The sequence below is a fragment of the Triticum urartu genome, chromosome 4A, assembly GCF_056163025.1.
Source record: "Triticum urartu cultivar PI428250 chromosome 4A, HENAU_Tu73, whole genome shotgun sequence".
Classification (NCBI taxonomy): Eukaryota; Viridiplantae; Streptophyta; class Magnoliopsida; order Poales; family Poaceae; genus Triticum; species Triticum urartu.
This window is the reverse complement of record NC_141876.1, coordinates 394,239,802-394,250,141: the sequence shown is the minus strand read 5'-3', so window position 1 is coordinate 394,250,141 and position 10,340 is coordinate 394,239,802. Positions and strand designations below refer to the sequence as shown.

At 53.1% G+C, this 10,340-nt stretch overlaps 1 protein-coding gene across 1 annotated transcript; it reads right to left on the bottom strand.

Moving 5' to 3' along the window:
* Window positions 1-6,836: 6,836 nt before the first annotated feature.
* LOC147975943 (uncharacterized) lies at window positions 6,837-7,936 on the bottom strand. The gene is made up of 2 exons (XM_087520659.1): window positions 7,841-7,936; window positions 6,837-7,796 (listed from the first exon to the last, which is right to left on the bottom strand). Exons 1-2 carry the CDS (start codon window positions 7,934-7,936, stop codon window positions 6,837-6,839), a joined length of 1,056 nt encoding a protein of 351 aa, XP_087376785.1.
* Between the last annotated feature and the right edge of the window lie 2,404 nt (window positions 7,937-10,340).

Here is a 10,340-nt window from a genome sequence, read left to right as displayed (position 1 = left end):
CTTGCCCTGCGGACAACGTCGAGGTGTTGTCTCAACACACACCAGGCCAAGGGGAGGCAGTCCTGGGGGCGCCTCAAGGCGACCTTCCGGACCCTGGGCGCAAAGGGAGCCGGACTCCCATGGGCTCCAGGTTCGGCCCCCAGTCGAACACTGCACCGGAATCTTCGGTGGTTTCGGACTCCAGCGGGTGACCCCCTGTTAAGGGGGGTAAGACGCCCGTGCCGGTGTCCTCTGTCTATCTAGAGGCACTGGACAACTTGCCGGAAGCGCTTCGCAGCGCTTCCATCGACGAAGAGCATCATACTATCATAAGTGCGGTGATTGAGAAAGTTCAGTCCGCCAAAAACAGACTGACTGAAGCTTGCGCCAGCCTCCTAACAGGTTTTGAGGTAAGCAATCAAAATATAAAAATATTACCGCATAGATAGTAGCCCCTGATGCTCTGTTCGGCATTCGAGTAGAAAGGCCGAATAGAGGATCAAATGATGACTCAGGTGTCTAATCAGAATATATCTATGTGTAAGTGCAGGCTTCACTGCTGGCCGCTGCCGCACGTACTGCGGAGGTCTCTGCGCTGAAGTAGGACCTGGAGCGGTCCGAGAACGAGCTTGGGCTTACCAAGAGGCAGCTCGAGGAGAGCAAAGGTAAGCAATACCTTGTCTATATAAAATAAAAGAAGTTCGGTGTTCGGTTGTAAAGTAATAGGATCATCGTGGATTTGCCAGGGGCCACGACCGAAGTGGCAACCTTGAGGGAGGCGCTGTCCGAGGCTGAAGACAAAGCGGCCAAGGAGCGCATTGAGCGGGAGAAGCAAGAAGCCCGAGTAGGCGAGGTGCACCAAGAGCTCGAGGCTCTCGCCAACAATCACAAGTCCTTGGAGCTTGACTCTAAGACGCGAGAGTCCGAGCTCACGCAGGCGCTTGAAAGCGTTTGGAGCGCAAAGGCCGAAGCCCACAAGGCCCTTCAGGAGATTGATGCGGTGAAGAAGATAGCGGCGGGTAAGGCATTCATTATGCAAAGCAAGCATTTGAAGGAAACTTTCCTTTTTCTTACCCGAGTTCGGAGCTCTCCAGGAGCGTTTGAAGATCTTCCCCGCAGTGTACTGGATGCCGCAGAGTTTTACCGAGCTAAGGAAGGGAGCTCGACGAAGAAGTTGTTCTGGTCTCAGTATACTGGGACCGAACACCCCGTGCCCTTGAGCGACCAGCTGAAGCAGTTGGTCGAGCTTCACAAGGCGGCCGAACAAGCCATGAGGGGCCTTATAATCTGGATGTCGCCTGGCGAGCCCCTGTCCGGCAGCTACTTCGGTTTGGTGAGGCGGCTCGTCGACGCCTGCCCACGTCTTGAAGTCATAAAGCGGTCTGCTGCATCGAGGGTGCGTGCAGGGATTTTGCCCGGGCGAAGGTGCACTGGGTGAAGCTGGACGCCATGAAGCTGGTGAAGGAGGGGCCGCCGGAGGGCAAGGAGCATCGCTGCCCCGAAATGTATTATGAGAGTGTCCTGAAGGGTTCCCGCCTTGTGGCGGATGAGTGTGCCAAGGATGTAATTTTTGAATGAACATGCTCATGTGATCCTGTAATATGAAATGAGTTCATTTGTGCCATGCGACGCTTTTTTAATTTAAAATATTACCTTCTGTGCGGCCGTTTATAAAATCTGAGAGTTGGCCAGTCGTCGGCTTCTGCCCCCATGTAACTAGTACTGGGGTGTTCGGGATAAACCTGAGCACTCTTTACCCGAATTTTGGGTCCTTTAAAGGAGGTGTTTAGCGCAACGAACCAGGCAATCGGACTATAATGCTTTATCACTCTCACTTAGCCATAGAAGTCTACAATTTTTAATTCTGGCGAAGCCCCTGGTATTCGGAAGGCCGGATTTGGGGTGCTATACACGCCTAAGCCGGACAAGGCCGACTCCTCACCCAAAGCGGAAAAAGTCTTTAAGAACTTGAGACCTCTCGAACAGCGACCAGTCTCTCGCCTTATCATGACAGTCAGTTTTCGGCTTTCTCTACTGAGGTGCTCATCTGAAAGAACCGGGACACAATCGCAGTAGTTCTCCCACCGCTACCTTAGCTGATATAGCGGAACATAAGGTACCAAAGCATGGGAGCCGGGCAAACCCAACTATTGACCCAAGACATGATTCGGAGCTGATGCATATAATGCTATAAGTTCGGGGTGCCGCACTGTCGAAAGTGTTTGGACTTCTCGTGCCATATTATGGGGTAAACGAAAGCCCCTGGCGTACTGACCGTACCCGAATTTACGGGTGCGGATTGTCATAAATGGATATAAAGGAAAAAAGGAATGAATAATGCAATAATAGACTAATGCTATGCATTGTTATTTAAATAATACGTCGAAGCGTACTGGTACAGGTAGTGCAATAAGCAGAAGGTAGGACTATTCGAAATGTCCTATCCAAGGGCAAGCTGCGTATGGATAGTAGAAAGCGGGTATTATTATTAGAGACCACCTGGGGGTTCCCGTGTACATCTTAGCTTCTTGTCGCCTTGGTTGTTCCTTCCCGTAATGTGTCCGGCAATCATACTACCGGAAAGGGCTTCCAGAGAGTTAGGCCCTGAAAGAGAAAAGAAATGATTAAGATATACAACCCCTAGGGCGGTTAAGCCGCATTGCGGGACGTGCCCTGATCGTGCCCTCGCCTATGTCCATGGTATTTTCAGTGCGTAATTATGTATGTGCGGCACGAATTTCGTCGCATGTGCGGCACGAATTTCGTCGCTTGACTGGGACTGGGACGGGGGCCGAATTGCTAGGCGAGCTTTGAACGTGCCAGGTGATCCTGTTGCAGTTTACTCCGGACACGCTTGAAGGTGTTCCGGGGTTGTATCGCCGAATTAGTGGTTTGCCTTGAAAGGCTGCTTTGTGCTTCTGCTGCGAGGGCTAGAGTGTGCTCTTCCGTGCGGAGCAAGCGTTCTGTATTTCCATTCAGTGTTATGACCCCCCGAGGTCCTGCATCTTGAGCTTGAGATATGCGTAATGCGGTACAGCATTGAATTTTGCAAATGCAGTTCGTTTGAGCAGTGCATGATAGCCACTTCGAAACGAGATGATGTCGAAGATTAACTCCTCGCTTCGGAAGTTGCCCGGTGATCCGAAGACCACTTCCAGTGTGATTGAGCCCGTGCAATAGGCCTCTACACCTGGGATGACGCCCTTAAAGGTGGTTTTGGTGGGTTTGATCCTCAAGGGATCGATACCCATTTTTCACACTGTATCATGATAGAGCAGGTTCAGGCTGCTGTCGCCATCCATAAGGACTCGAGTGAGATGAAATCCGTCGATGATGGGGTCTAGGACCAGTGCGGCGGATCTGCCATGACGGATACTAGTGGGGTGATCCCTGCGATGAAAGGTGATCGGGCAAGCAGACCATGGGTTGAACTTTGGGGCGACGGGCTCCATCACATAGATGTCCCTTAGTGCACGCTTCTGCTCCCTCTTGGGAATGTGGGTTGCGTATATCATGTTCACCATCTTCACTTGTGGGGGGAACCCCTTCTGTCCTCCCGTGTTCGGCGGCCGGGGCTCCTCCTCGTCATCACTATGCAGCCCCTTGTCCTTGTTTCCGGCATTTAACTTGCCGGCCTGCTTGAACACCCAGCATTCTCTGTTGGTGTGATTGGCTGGCTTGTCGGGGGTGACGTGGATTTGACACGAGTGATCCAGTATGTGATCCAAACTAGATGGAGCCAGAGTACTTCTTTTAAATGGCTTTTTCCGCTGACTGGATCTAGAGCCTCTGAATCCGGCATTGACTGCCGTATCCTCGGTGTTATCGCCCTTATTGCGGCGCTTTGGTCTGTTACGACATTGTCTGCCGTTGGCATATTTGGTATCCGAAGTGCCCGGATTCCTCGATGTGTTATTGCTGCGAGCCAGCCAGCTATCCTCGCCTGCGCAAATGCGGGTCATGAGTGTCGTGAGGGCTGCCATAGACTTCGGCTTCTCCTGGCCAAGGTGGTGGGCAAGCCACTCGTCATGGATGTTGTGCTTCAATGCTGTGAGGGCCTCTGTGTCCGGACAGTCGACAATTTGGTTTTTCTTAGTCAGGAACCGAGTCCAGAATTGTCTGGCAGATTCCCCTGGCTGCTGAGTTATATGGCTCAAGTCATCAGCATCTGGTGGTCGCACATAAGTGCCCTGGAAGTTGTCACAGAATGCGTCTTCCAGATCCTCCCAACTGCCGACGAAGTCTGCTGGCAAGCTATTCAGCCAATGCCGAGATGGTCCTTTGAGTTTTAGTGGGAGGTACTTGATGGCATGTAGATCATCACCGCGAACCATGTGGGTGTGAAGGAGGAAATCCTCAATCCATACAGCGGGATCTGTTGTACCATCATATGATTCGATATTTATGCGTTTGAAACCCTCCGGGAATTCGTGATCCATAACTTCATCAGTGAAGCATAGGGGGTGTGTGGCGCCTCTGTGCTGGGCTATATCATGATGCAGTTCATATGAGTCTTGTCTGCTGTATTCGGCCCGGCCGGATTTTCTTTTGGTGTATTCAGCACGACGATCATCGTCCCGTCTTGGGGCGCGTGCTCGTGACCTGTATATTGACCTTGCAAGTTTTTCCTTACTCTCCAATACGTCTCGCAGGTCCCGTGTGTTGCCCCGAGCCTTGGTATTTTGGATTGAGTGGCGGTGGGGTGCAGGCTGAAGTTCAGGCTGAAACGCCTCTTTGGCTCGGCCACGTAGTGGCTGGTCAGCCACATTGTACACTGGTGCATGGGGTTTCAATGCTTCCTCCTCGAGGTGCGGTAGCAACCCGCGTTTTGGGTAACTCTTGGAGGGGTGCTCGAGTTCGTATTCCTCGCCCGCAAGGACTTCGGTCCATCTGTCTGCTAGCAAGTCTTGATCAGCTTGAAGCTGTTGTTGCTTTTTCTTCAGGCTATTTGCTGTGGCCATAAGCCGGCGCTTGAAGCTCTCCTGCTCGATGGGGTCCTCAGGAACAATAAATTCTTTGTCGCTGAGGCTCGCCTCGTCTTCGGAGAGGGGTATGTAATTGTCCTCCTCCGGTTCTCCGTCTGCTGCCTGCTCTGGAGGGCTGGCTTGTACATCCTCCGTCTCTACATCATGCTGGAGGGGATTGTGGTTGTCTTTGGCACTATCCACAGTGTTACTATCCCCTGTGCTGGTATCACTACTTTTGCTGTGGCGGGACTTAGAGCGGCGCTGCTGACGTCGGCGCTTGGGTTGCTTCTTGGAGGGCTCGTCCTCCGCTGTCTCGTCACCATTGCCTTCTTTAGGGGTGTCCACCATATATATGTCATATGATGAGGTAGCGGTCTAGCGCCCTATGGGCGGTGGTTCCTGCTCGTCTCCTGCATCGTCGTCCATACTGTCGATGTCTTCGGAGTCGAAGTCGAGCATGTCGGTTAAATCATCGACAGTGGCTACTAAGTGGGTGGTGGGTGGGCAGCGAATTTCTTCGTCGTCCGCATCCCATTCTAGCCGGACATAGTTCGGCCAAGGTTCTCCTGAAAGGGAGAGAGACCTTAATGAATTTAGCACATCGCCGAACGGTGAGTGCTGAAAGATATCCGCGGAGGTGAACTCCATGATCGGCGCCCAGTCGAATTCGACGGGCACAGATGTAAGCGGCTCGGAGTCCGTGGCCGGAGGTGAATCCTGTGGTTTGGCGACACGACTCTCATACGGGGTGAAGTCAGTATCCGGCTCTATCGCCACTGAGACTGCGGCCTCCATGGCGGGGTCTATCACTGCGCTCTCGGATGGCACGATTTCCTCCGGATTGACGGCAAGAGTAGTGGCAGATGCGGTCTCCTGAATATTGTCCGACGGCAGAGTTACGTCATGCTCGTCGTGACTATGCGGCACACCTGACATGGGCTCAAATCCGTCGAAGATCAAGTCTTCGCGGATATCGGTAGTGTAGTTTAAGTTTCCGAACCTGACCTGATGGCCAGGGGCGTAGCTCTCGATCTGCTCCAGATGGCCAATCGAATTGGCCCGCAGTGCGACCCCGCGGAATACGAAGATCTGTCCGGGGAAGAAAACCACACCCTGGACCGCATCGTTACCGATGATTGAAGGAGCCATCGAGCCTTATGGTGACGGCACAGTGGAACTCTCAATGAAAGCACCAATGTTGGTGTCAAAACCGGCGGAACTCGGGTATGGGGTCCCGAACTGTGCATCTAAGGCGGATGGTAACAGGAGGCAAGGGACACGATGTTTACCCAGGTTCGGGCCTCTTGATGGAGGTAATACCCTACGTCCTGCTTGATTGTTCTTGATGATATGAGTATTACAAGAGTTGATCTACCACGAGATCGTAGAGGCTAAACCCTAGAAGCTAGCCTATGGTATGATTGTATGTTGTCCTATGGACTAAACCCTTCGGTTTATATAGACACCGGAGGGGGCTAGGGTTACACAGAGTCAGTTACAAGGGAGGAGATCTACACATACGTGTTGCCTAGCTTGCCTTCCATGCCAAGGAAAGTCCCATCCGGACACAGGACGAAGTCTTCAATCTTGTATCTTCATAGCCCAACAGTCCGGCAAAAGGATATAGTCAAGCTGTCAGGAGACCCCCTAATCCAGAACTCCATCAGTGACACCAGGGAGCCCAACAGCTTGCCAGACGGGACGCCGAACACACATTTCTCTGGGTTGAGCCGCAGGTTTACCATGCGCAGGCTGGCAAAAGTCTCCTATAGATACTCGATAAGTCTTCTCGCCTCCAGAGATTTCACCACTATGTCGTTGATGTATGCCTCGGCGTTCCTCTCGAGCTGCTTGGCCCAAGGCAATGTGCATTAGCCGCTGGAAGGTTGCTCAAGCATTGCGCAGCCCGAACGGCATGCACATGTAGCAGTACACCCCACACGGGGTCAGAAAAGCCATCTTCTCAACGTCATGCACCACCGTCTTGATTTGGTGATAGGCCGAGAAGGCGTCCAGGAAGCATTGCAAATCACACTCGGCGCTGGAGTCGACGATCTGGTCAATGCGCGGAAGAGGGAAAGGGTCTTGGGGAGAGGCCTTGTTGAGGTTGGTGAAATCGACGCACATGCGCTCCTTGCCTCCCTTCTTGGGGACGATGACTGGGTTCACGAGCCAATCCGGGTGCCGCACATCCCGAATGACCCCAGCCTCCTGCAGCTTGCTGGTCTTCTGGACGATGAATGAGTGCTTCTCCGGGGCTTGCCTTCGTACCTTCTGCTTCACAGGGCGTGCGTTGGGGCACACCATCAGGTGGTGCTCGATTACCCCACGGGGGACCCCGACCAGGTCCACTGCTTCCCACGCAAACACGTCCTTGTTTGCGCGGAGGAAGCTGACCAGCGCCTCTTCTCGGTCTGGAGGGAGGCCAGCGCCTATGGTGAAGGAGGATCCCGATCTCCCACCTTCATCGACCGGCACCTGCTTCTTTGCTGGTGCAGCTCCTGGGCCCTCCGGGGCTCCCTCCTCGCAGGGCCGCGCGGCCGCCGCAGCCCTGAAAGCGAGCTTGAGGGCCGAGAGCGCGTCCTTGGTGTCCCCCGCCACGTTGAGAAATCCGCTGCTTCCCAGCATCTTCATGAGGTTGTAGCCAGGATGGGTTGCCACCATGAACTTGGCCAAGGTCGGGTTCCCGAGAATGGCGTTGTACGCGAGGCCGATGCGGGCGATGTCGAAGTCGATGAGCTTGGTGCGGTAGGTGTCGCGGGTGCCAAAGGTGACGGGGAGGCGGATAGGCCCCAAGGGGCAGGTGGAGCCGTCAACAACCCCGGAGAAAGGCTTGGTGGGCGGAGCCGGCTGTGGGGCACATGAAGTAGGCCGAATGCTTCCACGGAGAGGACATTGAGGCCGGCGCCACTGTCAATGAGGGTCTTGGTGACCGCTATGTTGCAGATGGTGGGAGTGTAGAGCATCGGGAGCGTGCCGGTGCTGGCCATGATCGTGGAGTGGTCCGTTGAGTCGAAGGTGAGGTTGGCCTTATGCGCCACCCAGCCCGGGGGAGCTCCCCGCTCCGCATAGGCAGTGACAGAGTCATGGATTTGGGGGTCCTCAGGTGTCTGGCCTATTCGATATGGGCCGGACTGATGAGCCTTGAAGATAAAGCAGAAGATTGTCCCCCGTGTCCGGGTAGGACTCCTATATGCGTGGATGGCAAGTTTTGTGTCCGGATCTGTTGTCTCCTTCCTCTGCAAACTGACTCTGTACAATCCTAGGTCCCTCTGGTGTATATATAAACCAGAGGGTCTAGTCCATAGGGGCTATCAGAATAATCATAGGCTACACAACTCGGGTTTATCCATTACGATCTCGAGGTAGACCAACTCGTGTAACCCCTATACACATATAATACAATCAAGCAGGACATAGAGTTTTACCTCCTTCAAGAGGGCCCGAATCTGGGTAAACTTCGTGTCTCTATTGTTCCCTGTTACCATTGATCCTTAGATTCATAGCTTGCCCCCCCACCCAAGATCTGCCGGTTTTGACACCGACATTGGTGCTTTCATTGAGAGCTCCGCTGTTTAGTCACGAAAAGCGATCCATGGCTTGCCTTGTCATCAACAACGATATCACTTCTAGAAGGAGCCTGACTTCGGGACAGGTCCTCCAGATCAGCGGTTTCACCATGGGTGCCCACACGGCCATCAGGCCGACGGCGTCCCCAGCAATCGCCAAACATTGCCTCCGCATTGGTCTCGAGCACTCAAAAAAGATGGATCCGACAGACATCTCGTCCTTAAATGAGCTGTTAGACCGCATCGCCGCCCTGGGGCTTTTAATGGATTATGATCGGATCGGGCTTAAAACTAACCAGAGGGAAATCAATTCCCCATCGGTCACTCACCTGGTGGCGGTCATCGAGGAACGAACCAAAAACGCTTCTTCCTCCAAGCTAAGAACCAGGTATGTTTGGATCTCCAAACCCATTGTTGGTGTCAAAACCGGCAGATCTCGAGTAGGGGGTCCTGAACTCTATGTCTAAGGCGGATGGTAATAGGAGGCGGGGGACACAATGTTTACCCAGGTTCGGGCCCTCTTGATGGAGGTAATACCTTACTTCCTGCTTGATTGATCTTGATGATATAAGTATTACAAGAGTTGATCTACCACGAGATCGCAGAGGCTAAACCATAGAGCTAGCCTATGATTATGATTGTTGTCGTCCTATGGACTAAACCCTCCGGTTTATATAGACAACGGAGGGGGCTAGGGTTACCCAGAGTCAGTTACAAGGGAGGGGATCTACATATCCGAATTCCCAAGCTTGCCTTCCACACAAAGGAGAGTCCCACCCGGACACGGGATGAAGTCTTCAATCTAGTATCTTCATAGTCCAACAGTCCGGCCAACGTATATAGTCCGGCAGACCGAGGACCCCCTAATCCAGGACTCCCTCTGTAGCCCCTAAACCAGGCTTCAATGACGATGAGTCAGGCGTGCAGATCGTCTTCAGCATTGCAAGGCGGGTTCCTCCTCTGAATACTCCATAGAAGATTTCGAACACAACGACAGTGTTCGGCTCTGCAAAACAAATTCAACATACCATCGAGTATAATATTTCCACAAATCTAATATGCTGACAACTTTTCATAACGTGACATCACGCCATGGCCCGGTCATTATTCGAACCATTTTTCTCAACCAGCTACTGCACATATTGCGAGGCGGTTTTCTTGGAATGTCTTGTCGAAGCAGAGATCGTATCCCCTTATCACGGGATTCTCATCAATACGGGTGTGGGTAACCCAACCGCGCCATCAATCACGGCGCTTGGGGAATAAGCAAGTTTACCAGGTAGGTTGGGAGGCACATAGTTTCTTCCTCCCTTATAATGGGACAAGGACTCCTCCTTTTCACCCACACCTTCTTCTTCCCTGCCCATCCATTCTCGCGCACTCGAGCTCCAGCGCCCAAGTTCGCATTTTCTCCAAAAAAAACCACTCCAAACATGTCCAGAACGGGAGGAAAGTGGATGGTCTCCTCTGTTACGGAGGAGAACATTATGAAGCTCCGGGAAGCCGGATACCTGGCCGCAGATATCGTGCACCGGCTCCCAGACGTGGGGCAGATCATCCCTACCCCCGGACCCCACGAAAGGGTTGTATTCCTAACCCATTTCGTCCGCGGGCTCATGTTCTACTACGGGCTGGACTTCCACGATCTAGCGCCCAATTTCATCCACAACATCTCGGCGTTTATCGTCATGTGCAAGGCCTTCCTCTGCATCAAGCCCCACTTCGGCCTGTGGCTGAAGACCTTCAATGTTAAACCGAAGGTGGTGGTTGGCCAGCAAGCGGGGTGCGGAGGTGCCATGGTGGGCAAAATGCCCAACGTCACCTG